At 36.3% G+C, this 22,196-nt stretch overlaps 1 protein-coding gene across 2 annotated transcripts in view; it reads right to left on the bottom strand.

Moving 5' to 3' along the window:
- The window catches only part of ARB2A (ARB2 cotranscriptional regulator A), a 249,225-nt gene that overhangs the window by 56,104 nt on the left and 170,925 nt on the right, over nt 1-22,196 (bottom strand). For both annotated transcript variants that reach the window (XM_072416157.1, XM_072416156.1), the window contains exon 10: nt 20,060-20,144. In XM_072416157.1, coding sequence (XP_072272258.1) covers nt 20,060-20,144 — 85 coding nt within the window. The remainder of the gene's footprint in view (nt 1-20,059; nt 20,145-22,196) is intronic.

Here is a 22,196-nt window from a genome sequence, read left to right as displayed (position 1 = left end):
AAAGGTAGGAGAAAATCTTCTGTAATCCTGTCACAACAGGTGTTAGTTGTACACTTTTACCTTTGCACTTTATATATTTCAGAGAAACGTAATTAACCAGTAGTGGGTAGTGTTTACATTAGTTCTCAAAAGGTTAAGAAGCTGATTATCGTTAAAATCAGCTTTGCTAGAGGCTACAATGCGGTGTGTAATCAAATTAGACAAGCAGGGCAGTGTGTCAACCAACACTAACCAGTGGCACTTTCTTATGTTATGACCTTTTCCATTAGATGAGACAGCTACTTAAACTTATTCACAACGCTTGAGGAAAGATTATCTTTCTGTGACAAAAAACAATGCCTGAAATTATTTGACTACGATATGTTATATAAGAATGTCAAACAAAGGATCACGTACCTGCCAGCTTGCTGACCTTTTATCTAATGACAAGGTACATGCCTGTAACAGAGGGATGATAAAAGCCTTTCCTCTCTGGACTTGCTCTGCCTATCAGTTCTACTCCCTGCTGTAGATTCAGTTTATTGTTTCAACACACATTGATCACATTCACTTACTGGTGACACGATGTAGCCCTCTCTAAAGTCACCATATGTAGAGTAATAGGATTGCTGGAACCAACTTTCACGTAAAGGTTGTAAAAGGCATTATGGGGCATACCCAGGCCTAATTATAAACATTAAAAAATTATCTGATTTAATATTTTTGAAATGAGAAACATAGTGAATACAATAATAAAAGCCCAATTATTAAATAAATATATTGCAGCATCATTTATCCAATTTCATTTACCAGGTAAATGTCAGCAAAAACTGAGCTAATTGCTGATTTAAATACCCACTAAATTAAGCACACAGAATAAACAGAAATGAAAACATTGGTAATGATTAATTTGTATTAGGTGAATTGGTATTTAAGGAGCAGTTTCAACCTTACAGAACTTTCTTGAGACAACCATAACATTCAGTAGTTAGATAGAGGGCTAGAGAAACATTTAATAATTCAAATGACAGCCACCCCCAACAGACCTTAAAAATTCTAGCTGTATTAGTATTCACTGATCTGTACAGATAACATCACTATTGGATAAAGGAATGGTGGTCAGGAAAGACAAATTTGCAATTGTTGGCCCATAGAAGACCTGCATTAGGGCAGAATACATATCTGAAGTGTGCTAGTTTGCCAAGGACATTTTCAACAGAGAAATAGAAGAGGATTAAGGATGCAATCTTGCTATTCTGGCAGAAGTTGAATATGTTTTGTGTAGGATTTTACTTGTACTTGTATTATCTGCAGTGGAAACCAATTTTAGAAAAAAAAAGTTTTTATGAATTACAAGACAGGTGGGGAGATACTTGGCTGTGTAGTCAAGTGATCAAAAACTGTTCATGTGACAATGCCCTAAAGGGGTGAGAAAACTTCCCCACAAAATTGAATTTAAACTTTTGCCCCTGCACTTAGTAAGACTAAGTAAGTCTAGTAAATCCGTATGAAGTAGTGGGCAACTGATAGCACTGCATATTTGCCCATTACTGTAAGAGCTCATGCTCCAGAACACACATTCATTTCACTTCAGATAGAAAAAAACACAAGCCTGTCAAGACTTTAGTAAACATAGCCTTGTCAGACAGTATCGTTTGCGGACTATTTTATACTGCAATAAGGCAAAGCACCAAGATTACCTCTCTGCCACTGCCTGCTTTGATTAGATTGGGAAGGCACAATCGTCATGGGTCATATCTTTGGTACTTCAACCTCAAAGTATTCCCAGCATCTACTTTGTACAGAGCCACACTTGTAAAATATGTTTGTGTGCAGAAAATCCTGCAGTTGCAAAGCTATATGTAGGTGAAATAAAATTACTCATGAACTATGCATATCCAGCAACTGTTTACTAAACCCAGTAAAGTGGTAGGGCCTGCTGTTGCAGTTTGATCTGCATCACACACACCCTATTCATCATGTGAACTGTGTATGCTCACCTTTCCAATGACTTATTCTATAGCGAAACAATAGAGATCAATAAACAGCATGCTACCTTCCATCACATAACATCTTCGTCTTGTAAAAAGAAGAGGAAATGCACTCCATACGAAACTGCATAAACTGGCTTCAATAAAACAGGATTACATCACATAAGTATGGCTGGCTCCTGTATAATGTCTATATGAAACAAAGTACACATATCATTACAATTCACATCTTCAGTAATCAACAGGACTTGTGTTCGCATTATCATTCACTTGTGTGCAGACCAGAGGCAAACTATTTTAACAAGCTCCATAAGGGCTTTAATAGAAGCCATCCTTGACCTATCTAGGTGCTTGTATTGTTAAGTTATTCATTCTCAAGCATCGTTAAAGGTTAGAACAGAGACTCTAGTGTCCAGTTTCTAACAGTTTAGAAACATCTGGCATTTGTTTATATCAAAAGAGCTGGCAGCTTACCAAGATTCTGGTGCAATAAAACATATATGAAAAAAGAGTGAGGATTTGTATACCTTGGGATGGAAGGGAAGTGGTTAACTACTTGTTCAGAATGTGGAAATACTTTTGTGATCTGGAAACAGGTTCACTTTTACAAAAGATATAATTTTGAACAAAAAAAAAAAGCTGTTTGCTATTAAGAAAAAAAAGCTGCTATGTCCCAGCTATTAGCTTAAAATGCCTAGATTATGTAATGCCTTGGCTACCAATAATTACTGCAGAGTTTATGGTTTCCAATCGGCAGGACCTATTTTTACAGATAATTATGAACTCAACATAGTAACAAGGTTTTTATTACGTAAAACACATCTCAAGATAGTTAACTTTATTGCATGTTGAACTAAAACACAAGATATTTTATCAGTGCAATATGTTTTTACACATTTTTATTTTAAAGAACCTTATTTTTGTGTGCACCTAGCAATCAGCTTTCTTTGCTCGGTTTATGTTTAAAATTTTATAAATACAATTAAGTAATGCCAATGGTATCAAGCCATTGTTGCACAGCATGTAAAGACGTAGAAAATAATGCATCAGAATGTGAAATTTAGCATACATTTATGAAGTCAAATGCGCGATTTAATGAGTTCCATCTAAAATGAACAGACACCTTCTCTGCAATACAGTGTTTAGTTGGCCTAACAAAGGAATGATTCTTGAATTTTAGCTGCAATGATTCAGTCTCTCTGGGTTCTGATGGGGATGAAAACCTTGAGAATGAGGTGGGAGTGTCATGGGCAATAGGTCAATAAAGAGCTAGGCCATTTCTGCCATCTAGAGCCAGCCATGTGGAACTAAGTGTGGCCAAACAACCAGCACGTTGGACTGTAGCCAAGCGGCTCAGAACCAAGGGCTGTTGCCAAACTAACCCCCTATTTTAAGAAAAATAAAAAGGCTGACTTTAAGCCTTTGCAAATGCTTCTCGCTTAACATTTAAAAGCTGAACAATGCTGGAGAGTGTAAATTCCCCTCAACATCTGATAAATTCTTTAACTAGTAATTTTGGCTTTTTGCAGCTAGCAGCTGTAAATGGATTAATGGCACTTAACTGTAGAGTACATGTCACAGATCAGGTCTGAACATATAAACCGTTATGTAAGAAAAACATTCAAGAGAAAAAGATTTGTTCCCAACTTTATATTAATGTGTCACTTCAGTGAGGTGTTTTAGGCCATGATTGATATACCATTTCAACAGATCTTAGGCTTAATTCTCTAATCAAGAAATAACAACTGAACATGCTGAATAATAATAATATTACCGTAAATCTCAGCTAATTTTTAAGAAGGAAAATGAAGGCTGAGGGAAAATTATACAGCTGGTTTTGGGAGTGCACATAACATTTAGTTTGGCTAGTTTGTGAAAGGGAAAAATTTAGTGCGTTTTAATAAGTAGCCACTGATTTGTAAAACTTTAACTGCTGCTTTAAATTACCACAACGTAAATCCAATTGATTCAGATCAGGACACCAGTGAACTGGGGTCAAAGGGGAGCTACTTTCACAGAATATTCTTGTTGGGAAAGCTTTTTGCAGGGAAGTAGCATTAACTTTTATCACTTGGATGAATACTAATTTTCACATTTTAAATATTTTAGAGGAGAGTAGGTCTGTTGCAAGATAAGGAGATCTGCTAAACACTAAACCATTTTCTGCAGGCATCTGGTGTCAATGGATGTAGCATTTACCACAGAATGGCTATTAAAGAAAACATCCTGCATTTTTGTAATGTGGCTAATTGTGTGTTGGACCTACTGCAACCACATGAAAAGCTCCCCCAAAAATCCCAGCATGACAGTAAAAGCTGCAGGTTTATTTTTCAGCATCTTGGAAACTCAGCTAAAATGTAGGTAGAATGGAAATCACTAAAGCTCTAAACATTTTTTTTCTCATTTGGTTACAGAAAAGATCAATGGTTCTCTTAGGTTGCTGTCCATGATCCCACTGGGGAGAAATCAGCTCACTTTTTAGGCCTGTGACAGAAACACCAGAAATGAAGTATTGTTTATTTGTGTATTTCACCTTCTAACACTTCCTTCAAAGGAATGTATGGAGAACTCATACCAGACAGTGACAATAAAAAATACAAATGAAAAGTCATGCAGCATTTATCACAGCCATGGTAAGGATTTATGAAGAAGAAATTTCCTCACTTAAAGGAAAGATGGAAAGCCTGTCAGAGGTTTACGTCCTGAACCAAAATACCCAGAAAAAGGACAATAATTGCAAATTTGCTTTACTTATATCTAAACAACACAATGCATACTCTGGAAAGTAAATAGATTAAAGTAAGGAGGGTGAGAAAACATGAATCGACACAGGGTAATTGTATCATGAAGGTCAGAAACAATTGAAGCATCCAATACACCCAGCATGTGGAAAGCAGATATCTACAATACTTAAAAATGTAATAATTTAAATTGAACTTCAACTTTCAGGAAAGAAAATAAATAGTATGATCATTGATAATTTAGTACAATATTTGGAGAACATAGAATTACATTTCGGGTCACAAACATTTAGCTGCACTTTTCAGGATGGATAGTTTGTGTAGCATGGAAGTTGATCTTGAAAATAAAAACCAGACCTTAATAAAACCACACATGTTATTATAATTCAAGATACTGGCATATAACATCCCAGTGCTGGTATGTCACATTTCTTACATCCTTGTTATTTAGAAGCTAAGTAGTGTGCGTATTCATCACGTCCATAAGTAAACTGAACAAGATAAATAAAATATTGGGTAGCTTGGTATGCATGCCAAGACTGAAGTCTTACTTCTGGCTACCAGCAGTGGTTTGAGCGTTTTAAGTCAGTCCATTTGTGCATGAACTCTGAAGTAAAGCAGTAATTCCCAGAGTCCCATGCACATCTAAACAGATTGGAATAAAGAACATGACATGTGACCGGTACATTCTGAGAAAGCAACACCTCGGGGTTGAAGGTCAGCGAAGATTTCAACAAATCTCACCAGATATGGCAACAGATTAAGCAAGAGTAGAGACTGCCCTCCAACCTTAACCTGTTAAGACCTTTGAAGTCTTATGACGACCTCTGTTCTACTCTTTCATATTAGCTGTTAGTTATACTAATTGCTGCCTAATAGTAAGCTGGTGCCAGACACTGTTTCTAAAGACTTCCAGGGTTGGAAAGCCACTAATACAGTGAACAGTAAAGCTAAATCTACAGTGCAGAAAATCAAGTTCAAGTCTATCATTCAGGAGTAAAATCATTAGGAACTTTCATGACAATATATCCTGACTGAGGATTAAAGAATAAATTAATGTATATATAGCATTACATAGGAGAAAAAACCTAGAATATTAAAACTGCATAAAAAATGCAGGGACCCTTGGTCACATCAAATAATTGCACAACTACAATTTACTGATAATAAAACCCAACTCCATTTTTTTTTAAACAAAAAAATTGTTCAGCATATGTGAAAGTATAAAAGCAGCACCTATTGAAGTCCTCACTTCCTCCCTGCGAGGACTTACTTCCTCACTGATTGCTCTGTGATCCAGGCCTCTGTTGGTTTAAATGCCCTGGCTGTAACTGATGAGCACTGGGGGGTGCATCATTGTGCCGGGCTAAAGGTGCTCCTGCATCATTATGTGAGTGCAACACTATCCAAGGATAGGGGTAAAGGTACCTACACAGTCTCTCAACAGCAAGAATAACTATTCCAATAAAATACCCTAGTAAGACATAAAGGGTGGATAATGAGATCACATGACCAATTACAAATGACAGTCGATGATAAATGACAAATTCGGGCACAATCCCATGAAGCCATGAAGATGGGATCATGTATGAAGGTGAAATAATCTTCCAAATACTTATTTTGTATGGATCAGCCTACAGGGCTGTAGTATATCGGAGCAAGAATTCTGTAAGAAGCAACAAATTTAAATACTGTATTAATTTGCAGTTCCAAGGACACCAATTTTATTGCCTTACTGTTAATTCATATTTTTTACCTGAAGGTTTTTTTTTTTTGCAAAACTTTAGATATGTGTATGCCCAGCTTTAAAAAAAATATTTGAGGTAGTAAATGTATGTAAGCAAATGTAACTTCAATGTAATCATTGTAAATAAACTTGCATTGTGTGCTGTACATTTTTGTGATATAATCCACTTACACAAAGCACTGCATTAGGATGGTTTGAAATATATCCTGCAATACTTGACACGCAGCTCAAAAGGATATCAAAATTATACTTAACATGTCAACATTAAAATTAGTAGACAAAGATTTTTTAGTGATTTTCCTATTTATTTTTCAAACATATAAATACAATGTAAAAAGTAGATTTTAGGACTCATTTTTCTTCTTGACTACACCAGACAAAATAAACTGTTCACTTCTGAATTGAACGTCTATATCTGTATACTATGGGCATGATTTATTAAAGTTCTCCATAACTACAGAAGGTAGACTATCATGTGGGAACTTGTGATATAACAAACCTGGAATGGATCTCATTCACTGAAAACATTTGATAACAAATGAGTATGAAGAATTCCATTCCAGGTATGCTGGATCACCCATGTTTCTCCCATGATAGTCTATATTCTCCAGTCTTGGCGAGCTGTAATTAATCAGGCCTTACATCTGAAATAAAGCAAAACCTCTCAGCCTATAAAAAGCTGTATCGCAATAAAATAAAAGGGAATGCAAACAAGACCTGTGTCCATATAGGGAAACAAAACCAATCTAGTACAAAAGCTGTCTGACTTCTTACAATGTTTCGGGACACCCATAGAAAACTTTTCTTTCTTTGCCGTAAGCATTTAATAACATTTTTAAAGTGTTATATATTTAGAATATGCAGCTTTTTACAAAAACCGGACATACCAGTTTGAAAGTTTGGGCACGATTATTATTATTAATAAACAGGATTTATATAGCGCCAACATATTACGCAGCGCTATTACGCAGTGCAGCGCTATTACGCAGTGCAGTGCTGAGAGGACCCTGCCCCGAAGAGCTTACAATCTAGTAGGTGGGGGAATTTCACACACAATAGGATGCGAGATATGTAGTGGTGGGAAGTAGTGATGGTTTCAGAAGACAGAAGAAGTTGGGTAGGCAAGTTTTAAAAAATGGGTTTTGAGCGCTCTTTTAAATGAGCAGAAAGTATGAGCACTATACACAAAGACAATGATCCAAGTCCTTTCTATATTTGTCAGCTGTTCTGCTGTAAAACATTTAGGAAGCTAAAAGGGGAAAGTGTTTAGAGAAATGAGAGTGGTCCAAGTCAAATGACCTGTATCAGGTTCTTAACATTACTCAGAATTTTTCCCTTGAAATGTACATATTTGTACAAATGTACAAACGTTTGCTAAAAAAAAAATATGCTGGTGATGCGAAGAATAAGTTTTTCAACAAGGACATACATTACTCAGACATGAATAAATATTGGTATAGTAAATAAAAAGTACTGTTCCATTGTAGGTGTCCTAGAATGATTGCTACACTTTCTGTGTACTGTAGATTTATGTCAGAATGGGCAGATATCTCCTGAACGCCCTCTGATTTTTAAGGATAAACCTACTCATCTATCTTCAGCCTTAACAGGGCTCGTCATTCTAGCTATAGGTAAACTGATAATATTGTATTATTAGAATACAGAAAGATGTGTGAGGCTTATGACATGCACACAAACCTAAAAATGGCACCTTTAAATCAAACTAGTTCTGTCATCCATAATGTATTTTTGATGTGCTTTGGAAAATGTGCAATGTAAGTATATAGACAAAATATGTTTTTGTTAAGTTTGGAGAAAAGCAAAACTACAAATCACCTCAGATCAGTGTGCCTGCCCCGCAGCTAGCTGGTGGTAAACATTCTTTGTTAGACTTATCATTGAGTCAGAAAATACAGAACACAGGCAGCACATCACAGATAATGGAATCCCTTCTTATGTTTTATTTGTAGTAAACTCTGCAAATGGATATGATCACAAGCAATTCACCAAACCACTTGTTATATTACCATCACCTCGGATGCTGTCTCATGCACTGTGCATCATGCTATTTGCTGGAATACAGCTGTACGCTAAGCAACACACTTGTCACTATAAAAGAATATGTCTCAAAATCAATTTAAATTTTGTTTTGTATTTGGACCAATAGGAGGGGGGGGGGGGGGGGGGGCTGGGGATCAAATTTAACCATCACAAATCATATGTACCCCAATAACACAGCTAATCAATATACTTGCAATAACATTGTTACATTGGCTACCCCAATATGAGCTCATTATTAAACAGTAACAATATAACTGATATGCTTGCAATTTTCTTTAGAAAGCATTTTTTCATAGTGACACCTAGTTTAACAGTGTCAATTTTTCAACAAAAGTGTCAACATTTCTGCAACCCCTGTATTGCAAGTCTAGGTTTTCTCATAATAAAAGTTCACCACATTACATAATGCCTGGAATGTTATTATTGCTTTTATTCTTTTCAGCAAATTTAGGAAAATTTCTACTTACTCTGGAGGGAGAGATGAATCAGTTGTTAACAGTGACTGGCAAACAAGATTTTAAATTCAATTATTTACAAGTTCTTAACAAGTAATAAAATATTAAAGCTATGCTATATACATACATATATACATGCTAGATTACTGCTTACCGAGCTGTGATCATCTAGAGTAAAAACCAAGTATTTATACAGTGGTCCTACAACATTGTTTATCAGTCTGTTCTCGCAGATCAATAAGTGACTGAGCACGGAGATCATGAAAGATCGTTTCCAGTGACAGAAAACCGATTTAGGTACAGGGATTTAAATCACAGACTCACTGACCTCTCTAGCTGCTTGTATTGTAAAGTAATTAATCATCAAAGATCCTCAATCCTTATTATATTTCCCGAAGATCAACAAAAAAATCCTCAAGTTGGGGTTTAGTCAGTTTTTAGCAGCTTTAAAACACCTTGGGCCTTATTTATTAAAACTCTCTGAAGCTGGAGAGGATACATTTACATCAGTGAAGCTGGGTAATTCAGCAAACCTGGAATGGATCTGAACCAGGATTAAAAACATTTGCTATCAAATAGCAACAGACTTTTTAAGAAATCCATTACAGGTTTGCTGGATCACCTAGCTTCACTGGGGAAAGTATATCCTCTTCAGCCTTGGAGAGCTTTAATAAATCAGGCCTCTTATGTTTGCTTACAATAGATAGTTTGCAGACTACCAATATTCTGCAGCAAAAGAAAGTAAAAGATGGAGGAGATTGTTAGCTCTTTGGGGCAGGGTCCTCTCCTCTTGTGCCACTGTCTGTATTCGTCTGTCATTTGCAACCCCTATTTAATGTACAGCGCTGTGTAATATGTTGGTGCTATATAAACCCTGTTTATTAATAATAATAATATTATTAATAATTTACGTGCCCCTGTATGAATCTTGAAGATTTATTTCTCCAAAATGCCTGTCAATGGTTTGATTGCTTGCTCACACAATGTAAATACTTCCTTGAGCATAATCCAGAAACTGGTTGTCTTAAGTGCAAGAGTTACTTGGTTCTTTCATGGCTGGTCTCATGGATAAGAATAAAATGCTGCATGAGAAGGATAATCTGGTGTTTGTGTCCATTGTAGGGATTCGATTTCAATTTAAGGTTAGGGTTACACTAAAGGAAGTTAAAATATATCTATACTTCAAGCAGATATAGAAAAATCAAATTAATGAATGTTTAGGCATAAATCTATGTTAAAATATTAAGTATTTTAATAATATATGGTGTGACTACTTGTTTGAACTTGGTAAGCCTTTTGTATTCACCCTCAGCTATATAAGCCTTTTGATGGACACTCTCACAGGTTAAAAAGTAGCGATAAACGAGAGATGGGCACCCAAAATGGGAAGGGTGACCACGTTGTATTGTTTAATTGCAGTAAAAAAGTTAGATCATCAGTCTGGCTATGACTAATAGAGCGTTGCATATCTCAAGACTGGATGGCAAAAACACAAATCCTTTGGTAGGAAAAGATAGCTGGTGTATATTTTTTATATTTCAAACATACAGTTAGGTACATAAATATTTGGACAGAGACAACTTTTTTCTAATTTTGGTTTTGTACATTACCACAATTTATTTTAAATGAAACAACCCAGATGCAGTTGAACTGCAGACTTTCAGCTTTAATTCAGTCGGTTAAACAAAGAGATTGCATAAAAATGTGAGGAACTAAAGCCTTTTTTAACACAATCACTTCATTTCAGGGGCACAAAAGTAATTGGACAAATTAAAAAGCTGAAAATAAAATGTTCATTTCTAATACTTGGTTGAAAACCCTTTGCTGGCAATGACAACCTGTAGTCTTGAACTCATGGACATCACCAGGTGCTGGGTATCTTCCTTTTTAATGCTCTGCCAGGCCTATACTGCAGCGGCTTTAGGTTGCTGTTTGTTTGTGGGCCTTTCTGTCTGAAGTTTAGTCTTCAACAAGTGAAATGCATGCTCAATTGGGTTCAGATCAGGTGACTGACTTGGCCATTCAAGAATATTCCACTTCTTTGCTTTAATAAACTCCTGGGTTGCTTGTGTTTTATTTGGTTGTATGTTTTGGGTCATTGTCCATCTGTATTATGAAACGCTTCCCAATCAATTTGACTCCATTTAGCTGGATTGGAGCAGACAATATGTCTCTGAACACCTCAGAATTCATTCGGCTGCTTCTGTCCTGTGTCACATCATGGATAAACACTAGTGTCCCAGTGCCACTGGCAGCCATGCACGCCCAAGCCATCACACTGCCTCCGCCATGTTTTACAGATGATATGTTATGCTTTGGATCATGAGCTGTTCCACGCCTTCCCCATACTTTTTTCTTGCCATCATTCTGGTGCAGGTTGATCTTGGTTTCATCTGTCCAAAGAAAGTTTTTCCAGAACTGTGCTGGCTTTTTTAGATGTTTTTTTTTAGCAATGTCCAATCTAGCATTTCTATTGTTGAGGCTTATTAGTGGCTTACACCTTGCGGTGCACCCTCTGTATTTACTTTCATGCAGTCTTCTCTTTATGGTAGACTTTGATATCGATATGCCTACTTCCTGGAGAGTGTTGTTCACTTGGTTGGCTGTTGTGAAGGGGTTTCTCTTCACCATGGAAATGATTCTGCTATCATCCACCACTGTTTTACCACTCCTAATATTGTAGCAAATTAACTGTATATATGTATTAGTAAAATTAATTGTGGTAATATACAGAACCAAAGTTAGAAAAAAGTTGTCTCTGTCCAAATATTTATGGACCTAACTATATAGTTAGTGGTTTGCCTGGAGCGCATCTTTAGGTGTTGTAAGGTAAATTGTAAGTCCAGACATTACGCAAATTAAAATAAATAAATAATTAAAAATAATGGGGATATGTGCATTTATAGCAGACATGTAGCCTATAAGTAATTTTTTTATGGTGCCTTAACATACACAAGGGCCAGTATTAAAAATTAGGGTGGGGTTAAGTTTAGGATTAGATTTTTGTGATTCAGCTTTCCAGTGTTTCAATGTGCGTGTTGGGCTTAGGTGTCAAGGCATTATTTTAGAAGATATTTAAAAGCTCATGCGGTGAGGTGTTGTGTTATAAAGGTCTTTAGTGTAAGGAACTCTCCTGAAAGTGAAGAAAAAAGGGTTATTGGAATGTTGTATAACTGCAAAGCAACAAATACCTTCTTAAAAATATAAAATCTGTACTTGTTAAAATTTCCTAAATATGGTAGCTTTTTTCTGTTGAGATAACATGATTAAATATTATTTATACTCATGTAAATCATGAACTGCAAAGCAGCAAGACATTAAAACTTTGCAAAATTTTATATCTGTCCAGGTCTCCAGAGTGGCGGTATAATTGTAGCACGGCAGGTGTCACAGGCTGAAAATAGAACCTGTACAGCATCTCTATTATTAGTGTGATCAACCTACTCTATACAGGACCTTTCATTAACAGAGTTCTACATCTTAGAACAGTATCGTTCAGATTAGTTACCTTCCCATATGCCCCCAGAAATCAGCACTTTGATGTCCCTTTCATATCTCCACTGGTTTGGTAGCATGACAGGAGGCCCAATAGTGAGAGGGGTGTCGAACCTGAGTAGTGAGAATCGTTTCTTTATATTATTAAACCTATATTTTTAAGACTGTGCCTAATCCCAGTCCCCATGCAACCAGGTAAAAGATGCACATCACAATATCCCAGCTGGGATAGCAGTAAGATTGTGACTAACACCGGGAGAAGATGAACCCAGGACCAGTGCTCCTCAGCCCTGTTTCAATGCTCCTGATCTTGTTGCTCCACAGAGCTTCACTCGTTACTTTCTTTATCACATCTTTGCATGCAGGATTCATTTGGGACATTGCTTAACCTGGACCTGAAACTACTGTTAAGCAAGCTCCCTGGAAGAGTTTTCTCCCTGGAAGAGTCAGCTCTGCAAATATGACAAAAAACAAATGGTGCCAATTTCTATCCCACTTCTCATAACAAAGTTAAATTGGTAATGTAGTTCAAAGCAAAGGTAATCTGCCAGTCCTTTCAATAGTGACAAACAGAAAAAAGGGCTTTATAGGCATACAAACAACATATTTTGTGAAAGTACAGGTTCACAGAGTGAACTAAATTTGGCCTAATAATAGGCACAATACACTCATTACTATAGAAATGTATTAACCAGTAAGATATTGTTCTCATATTTGAAGAACACAGTCACAGAATATAAATAAATAATCACAGTCGCCTAGGGCTCCCGGCGTGTTTCGATTTTAATAGGCAAAAGGGCAATTCAGAAATCTATACATTTGAGAGATAATAGGCATTTTACTTACCAGAGAAAAAGGCATGGTGGTGCAGGGTACATTTATGGAGAACATGTACATGCCTCTCCACGTATGTTTTTAATGTGCATTTTGTGCCTACATCATGGCATGGTGGCTCAGAGGTTGTCACCTTGACCTTTGCAGTGCTGGGTCCCAGGTTCAAATATCTGCCAGAGCACTATCTGCATAGAGTTTGCAGGTTCTCCCCCGGGTATGACTATGACTATGGCAGGAACATTAGATTGTGAGCCCCATTGAGGCACAGCTAGTGACATAACTATGGCATTTATAAAAATATATTATATATATATTATATTATATATATAGGCATATATAAATTTTCATTTTTTCTCTTGCACTAAAAGTTGTTAAAGAAAGCTGTCATAATGCTGAGCTGATTTCTACTCCCAATATACTGTCTAAACAGCTATACCATTATTTCTTCTATTTTTTTTTTCTTAAGGCTCATATATGTAAAGCAGTAACAATTAACAAATAACTAATAAGATAAATAAATCCATCACAGAATTTTCATTAATTTCCCTTAATTGACCACTTAGTGAAGGACCCTACAGCCTCTGGCAGGGTTGGCTCTGATTGGCTTTTCACAATTAGCCCAGGGACCCTACTAATATTCCTTGTAATTGAAACACTAATATTTACCATCATTTTTCATGTATGATTTTATTTGATCACTCTGCACACGGGCTGTTCTTTTTTTTCCTTTTCTGTCTAATCTTGAGTCTCTTAACATAGTTGTTGAAGCTAATTCATTTCCAGCATCAATTAGATTGACTCTCCAATACTACCAGCTGCTTCTCTTATTATCTTCTCTTTCATGAGAGGCTACAATGTACTGCAGAGAGCCGCGGCACATAATAATTATACGTTACCTTCTAGCTCTCGTGCATTTTTTTTCTGCAGCATTTGCCTTGTCCATTATACCACTGTCACTTAGTTTCATGGCCACATGTGGAGGGTTCAGGAACTTCCCAAACCTTTCTGAACATGCTAGGACTGACAAGCACGGTTTCACGGTAGAAATGACTGACCAAAAACACATGCCTCTAGTCATGAACAAATACCACTTTACATAACAAGAAACTCCCAAAAAAAACTTAAAACACTTCATCCACAGACAGCTCCTCCCCCTAAAGAAAGATATAATTTCAGTTTAAATAACTTCCTTTTGTCTTTTTTTCCCCAAGCAACAGCAATCAACAAAATAACTACAATTTCACTCTAAACGAGCCCGGTTCGTGCAGCAATCCTTCACAACAGCTGGCTCTCCCTATTTATAGTAAGCTGCTTGTGGCTTTTCAGCAAACATCACCAGCATGTCCCCTACTCCAAACAGACTTTTCTTACTGGGGAGAACCCAAAAAGGTTACTTAACCCCACCCATCAACAGTTTATTAATCTGTTTGTAGGGCAAATACTTGATTGGAGAGAATTTTATTAAAATCAGCTTCGCAGGTCATGCTGTGAACTAGTTTCCATAAACACAGTGAGATAAGCCCATAGCATTGATGCACTGTGTGGAGTTTCAATACTTTGATTCTGCCAAAGTGCTATCAGCATGCTATCTAGTATGTGTTTACATCAAGCACTCAGTGAATGTATTATAGCCTGGTAAATGTATTTTTTCTCTATAATTTTAGACTTCTCCCTGCTCATTTTTTGCAGATTAACATCCTACCAGCAGGATAATAAAAGAGCAATCTAATATAAGTGAGGGAAATACAGTTTTGCTAATAAAGTGCTTGTATATAGACGCTGGCTACAGGTCTGAAAAGCTTATTAAAAAGCAGGAAGTAGTTTGTTATTCCTATTTTTTTTTTTTTACTAACATTCACAATGTCTTAGTAAATGCCTTGGAGAACTGAGGATTTGCATTAATTTCCTATATAGCGCTTTAAAGTTAAAAACTAATGTGCCAGAAAATGTGTCACTATCTGTGTATCACCAAGTATTAAACCAAGAAAAAACATAATGCCCTCAACAATGCAACTTGAAATAAAATGGCAATAGCAGCTCTTAAAAATTGTATCCCCAAACATTTGTTTATAATATGTTAATAGTGTAACCAGGAAATTCACATTTTTGCCATGAACGCATAATGAAACTGTCCGTTCATTTTCAACCCTAGAAATCTCTGAAATAGATCAAGACCTACTACTATATTCACATGTTAGATGGCCCATGTCTTTTACTTTCCGTCTGTTGATGAGCTGCAGCCTCAGTAAGACATTTCAGACTTTAACACTTCTAGATGTGTCTGATGTCTGTGTCCCACCTGCTCACTGTGACTGTATCCTCTGCCCCCTAAATCACTGCTGTGTCTTGTAGTAGCATAGGAGTTGGAGGAAGGTATAAATGTTGAATGCTGAACATTTTGACTGAGGATGCTATGCAAAGGAAAGAATGTAGGCGTAGGTCACCTGAGACAAAATATTAACACCATTTTCAATTGTATCTGGTGTTTATAAGGAAAAATCATCCTGGTTAGCAACATGCAAACTTCAACTCCACAGTAGCCTACCAATATTTCAGCCACTTCTCTTATTACTGACATGTGCATTGCAGCGCTTCTTTCTCTGCCCTTCCTCAGCCCTAAGATCTGACAGTATGCTCTGTAGAGCAGCCACTTTTTACATATATGCAGTAATCTCTGAAGTTTGACCGCCAGTTCAGCCAGAAACCATTGATACCACAAATCCAACAGATTGAGGTCTGCACTAAATTTTCACACAATTGATTGTCAAGTAGAGGTACAACAGAAGGGTGTCACTCCTGCCAGTACAAGGTAGATTAATAAAGCAGGAGCCAATGCTGGTTGGATTTTCAGTTTTTGTGGCTTTGTGTATGCTTGTAAACAGTTCTCGCATCTAGAAAATACACAAGCTTACAAAATCCATCCTTGGTATTTCTTTGTGAATGCTTGTAAGTTTATTAATAAATCTACACAAAATTATTGAATACAACTAAAATTAAAACTTTATAAAACTGAATTGTGTAATGTGAATGAAATGTGTAATGTGAATGACTACAGAGCACAAAGGTGTAAATAGCTACTACCAAATTAATGTTTTCTATGAATTATTTTTTCTCTGATGGACCAATTATATATAACGAGGGATTTATACAAGTTATATATGTGGCACTCACTTATATAACAAAGTAGACCTATCACTGAGAGATGACGTGAGCTGACATTGCTAAAGTTATTGCAAAGAATCTTAAATTCCTGGATGTAAAGCTGATCTTTTGGTTTAGTATTTTTAGTCATACCCATGAAACAAACTTTCAGCTGTGGTACAAATTTTGTCCAAATTAGCTACACACTCATTCTGAGTCAGTATTTCAGAAATGATTAAAGTCATTAGAGCATCAGAACACCAAGCAGGCAAGCTGAATCTGTTCTTTAGAACCAGGTAAGAAAATAACGGCCTGCTTTTATTGGCACCTTCATGTTTCATGCCATTCAGTTGCATTATAGTACTTTTAGGTCCTTATCATATGCATATTTTTTTTTTTGCTAGAAAGTAAACAAAAGATTTTTAGTGCTCCTTACTAAAATGGTAAAGTGTAAATGTAGTTTGAGACTACTTGCAAAATGTCATTTTTATGGGTTATTTACTAATAATAAAATACTAATGGCTAATTTACTAATTTTATTTAAAAAGCATCCTAAAGCCTTGACCAAAACACTCATTTTGAGGGTACACAATTAGTCTGCTGAGCCTTGTGCAAGTTTTCTTGTTGCAGCAAGTGCCTTTTGATGCTTTAATAGTGCTATGGACAACAGTCACCAGCCAATGGGCATTTACTGAGAAAACACTGCTCTCCTTCCAGAAAGACTTATCTGCATATCAGATATTTACTCAGTGATGAATGAAACCATGAATGAATCCTCATAAACTGACATTTTCAAAAATTATCAAGGCCTCTATAATGTTAAGACAAATGTTAAAAAGAAAATTCTAGATGTAATCATGTGGAAATCAATGCGAAAGTCAGCATGAATGTGACATCTTTACTTTAAAAATGTTAAAATCTAATGAAATGGAAGCTCCCTCATAATATATTATAATCACAATGCGTGATGTACACCGTATGTTGCCAATTGTTTGGTATTCTTTTGCATATCAACCCATAAAAAATGATTCCAACCATACCTCCCATATGCGCTTTCTTTCTATACAGATCTCATGCTGTTTCTGCCCCACACAATGAACATATGGTGAATATCTTATCATATAGCTTCTTCACTCAAACGCTAGAAGCTGTCAGACTGTCTATGCTCATCTTGCTGGACTGTAGGGACACCAAAGCTTTTAATGAAAGGCAATCAACAGAATCACTAGAGAGTACAACTTCACAATGATGGGCAAGAGGATCTTCTCCACACTTCCTTTATACCTACCTGAATCTTAGCTCTTTTTACAAACATAGCATGTGGCTTCAGGATGAAATTCAAATGATAATGTGTTCATTTTACATTCACAAGTTACTGTTCGAGGATAGCATCAATTATTAAAACAGTAGTATTTCCTTAAACATACGAACAGGCAGAAAAAGATTCCTAAAATAAAGGGCAAGTGAATCTGTAAGGAACCTGTAACAGCACACTTCCAACATGAATTCTACATAAATGAGCTCTAGCCTCCCACTGCTATAACAGCATTATTTTTCTAATTACATTTAACACGTGTGAGATTGTTTTCACTTGATATCATCTCTAGATAATGCAAGCGACTAAACCATGAAAGATGTGTTATCTTTCATCCATATTTTAATTAAACACATTGTCTGACATCTTCCGTAAGCTATGCAGCATATTTTAGTGTTTTATGTACCAATAGTAAATCTGCTGCATAAACATACACATATACCTAACATGTGCAAACAACTACCATAATAAATGTTTCCTGTGGGCATGGTAAGATTTCTGAACAAACAATTTACAAGGTTATGAATTACAATGAATTATATAAGCACACATACACATTGCAATATATAATAATATTGTGTATCACATTGATATTAACATTTGAAACTGTATACAGTGTATTTATGTTAAAAGGAAAACCCCAACTCTCCAAAAACAATCTGGTGTAATTTTCTGACCAATGGCAAATTTCATGTTCATGTTTAATCATGGGATGTATGACAGATCATTTTAGAATTTGATAACACTTGGCATTATATTCTAATTTAATTTAAAGTGTGACCTCAGAGATCAAATATTTCCCACTCTGCAATAAAGAAAATGTTAAAATTATGTAAAGAGGTATGAATGTCCCATATAAATAGTTAATAAACATCTTTAAACAGGCAAACATTTAGATATTCAAACATACCTCACACTTCCATAAAACACACAAAAAATGTAATATTTTGTGAACAAAAATACATTCAGCAGTGTAAATGATCACCAATGATGCTGCTGAAGATGGACTCCGGGCTATCAGGGCCATCTGCAGATGCAACTTCATGGAATCTGAACACCCTCCCAAATGTCCCATACCAACAAAGAACATCTTCTAGGTTCTCTTCTTTTGAAGTTAAAACAGGTTGCAAGAAGGCAAATGGGCGAATTCCTTGCCACCAGACACCATTCCCTCGAAGACATCTTACCCACGTTCAGGCCCTAGTCATAGTCCCCTCATTTCAAACCAAATTGGTGATGTGACAAGGCCAGTCCATAACCCTCCATTTCTTCTTCTTTTTGACCGATTTCTTACAGAATTTATCCATTCCACTTTAACTCTCAGACACATGTTCTCAGATATGCATCAAGCGCATTTATATGATACAGAATTCATATCAATTCATATTCAAATTCGGAAAGCTGGCCAGACCCTGGAGCTACAAATTGACAACACACAACAACATTTCCACCTCCATGCTTTACAGTTGGTAGAAGGATCTTCTCTTAAACCTCCTGTCTTTGGTTTGTGCCAAAAATGTATTGTGTTACTGTGTGGTACTACAAAAAAGAAACAATTACCTGTGTACCCTTCCGTTCTTCACCCTTCTACAGCAGAACCACTGTTCAAGCAGCAAAGAAAACAGCAGGATGCTGTTCAAAAGCAATGCTCCTATAATATCACAAGCAGACTAGCCTATTTAACTGCCTGTTTCCTATTGTGTTAAAGGAGCTGTGGAGTTGTTGAGAACCATTGTAGAATTTTGGCACCTTTATATCAGTGAGCAAGATGACTTTTGCAGCCCTCCAAGTTACCAATGGTCATGTGACCAGGGACAAAAACTTCCAAAAAAAAGAAAACTTGCAGACTACAATGCCCAGGCATGCCTAGTGTTTAGACCCTACAGCTACAAAATCCAAAGTGAAATGTTAGTTTCAATATGTGCAATTAGGAAGCACTGATTAGAATATAAAATACACCTTTATAACAAACCATCACTAATACAGATTTTTTCTTTGGACTTTAACAAATAAACCAACAAACATAACAAATTTAAGACATCTATACCCCCAAGCATGAAAAAGCAACATCAACAGCATGAAAAGTAGTTTTACAACACACCAATAAATGAGAAATAACAGTCATGTAAATATAATACCGTTTTAAAAATCTATTTATAAGACACCAGATCATTACATTTATTATTTAGTCTAATCTATCTATACCGGACATATATCTATCAAACATTGTTGCAATATTGGATGTGCTTGTACCAAGTCTTTACCACATTCAGCAGTCTACATTTAAAGAAGAACAATACCTGCAGAGACACGGGGGCAGTCCGGCAGCATGGATTCAACGGAAGTGTCTAATGGTTCTGAACTTGATACCCAGTTGCAGCAGTTCTATAAACAAATAACAAATACTTGACTTTAAACAACCATGCAAAAAAACGGAACTGGGACAGGTTAGTATAACGGGTTAAGTTCCCCTTTAGAATCATTACATTATTACATTACAAAATTTACATGGGACAACTGAAATAGTTGACCTAAATTGATTCTGAATAATTGTACGTTTAGCGGTACTCAGGCTGGCAGGAGGAGGGCCAGCACTTTGGCTTTTCCACAGTCACAAACTGGGTCATGTTCTGGTCTAGGGTGCATTAAGCGTAACATGAGAGAGGTTTATGTCCTGGCTGTGGTGTTTAACACAAGGATGTAGAGTCAGACCATTTCGGACAACTCCAGGTAGACAATATTTGTTTCTGACAACACTACAAATCCATTGATAAATTTACCTGTTTATCTTATTGTAGTTTAACCTAATTCATATATTCATTGACTTATATTGATGCACTGGATACTCAAAAGTAAGTGCATTGCATTTTAAAATAAGCATAGTTGCATGCCCAGAAATATGCCCATGTCTAAAACACAACAAAATCAGAGAAATGTCAACAGATGTTGGACTTAGCAGCCAATCAGAAGAGTGAATTATACCTAGTCAGACATCATTAATATTTGCAAACAGTTTATTTCATCTTTCAACCCAAACAAGGGTTTAGACCAATTGAGGAATGGTGGGGGCAGCTGCTCTTTTCTTATATTTTAGGGGCTTCCAACAAACATATGTAAAATATGTGTATGTGTGTGTTTGTTTGTATATATATATATATATATATAGATAGATATAGATAGATATATATACATATTTATTACAAAAAAATTGTTTAAAACAACAAACGATGCGAGAGAAAAAAATATAAAATTTTAAAAATATTAGTGTGAGAATGCACACATGTACTACTCCTTCCTCCTCCCAATACAACACTTTGCCGAAACACACAGGTAAAAATATGTGTAGAAAACATTATACACTAGAGAGGAACATTATTATATAATGGTTACTAGAGCCTTGACCACTGATGAAGCAGCCAGTGACTGTGTTATGCCTGAAGCTCCAATAACCAGACAAAACTGGACCCCTTACACCAGTGGTCCCCAACCTTTTAGACATACGGACCACTAAATTTATAGACTCTGGATTGGGCATGCACAGGGGACCGTGTGACACTCAAAGGGGAAAGGGGGGTGCACCGGCCAGAGCCACGGACCACCAAAATTTTGTAGCGGACTACATGTTGGGGACCGCTGCCTTATACCATCCACTCACCCTGGGAGGGGATCCCTCTTACTATATATATTTTGTTCCTGTTTCCCCTCATACAGGAGGTCTTGAGTCTGTATGAACAGGTGCACAGCTACAGACAATTGTAGCTACACAATGGGGTTTTCTATTTTTTTAAGTTTATTTCTAAAGGTAATACATACAGTTTGCACTAATCAAAATGAGAATTTGCCAAGTTTTATTTTGGTTTTAGTTGGAAATGTAATAACTATCCTTGCATTTTAATGCTTTGTATTTAAAACATTTGCCATTTCCCCTCTAGATAACTCATGAAGAACTCAAAATCTGTGATCTATAGCAACATTGCAACATCCTATTTACTGACCAGGCAGAGCATGCTTTCCTGGAATCCACCCCCCATCCAAGGCAGTACCTATATTTTAACCGTCCAACCGCTCAGCTTGGCGAAAGCAATTTTTACACAAAGAAACTGAAGTCTGTAAAAGGCAACAAAGAAAGTTTTTTTTCCTCCCTGTGTTAAATACCTTAACCCATCAGCAACAATAAAATTTTTTTTTTTTTTTTTTTAATTTTACTTAAAGCCTGCATGCACTGTCACGTTTATTAATGATGCTCCCCTATCAATGACAAAGATTGAACTTAAAATGTTGATGAATGTCAATAACACTGGCAATGAATTATTCTTCAAAAACAAATGTGAAAGGGATTATAGGCCATGTAAATACGACATTTTTGATTGATTAGAAAACATCCATCACAGGCTTCTAACAAGAGAATGATACATTCTACAAATGTTGCACTGTCTC

This window comes from Pyxicephalus adspersus, chromosome 6, assembly GCF_032062135.1.
Source record: "Pyxicephalus adspersus chromosome 6, UCB_Pads_2.0, whole genome shotgun sequence".
Lineage (NCBI taxonomy): Eukaryota > Metazoa > Chordata > Amphibia > Anura > Pyxicephalidae > Pyxicephalus > Pyxicephalus adspersus.
The sequence above is the reverse complement of the archived record's forward strand: the minus strand, read 5'-3'. Positions and strand labels throughout refer to the sequence as shown.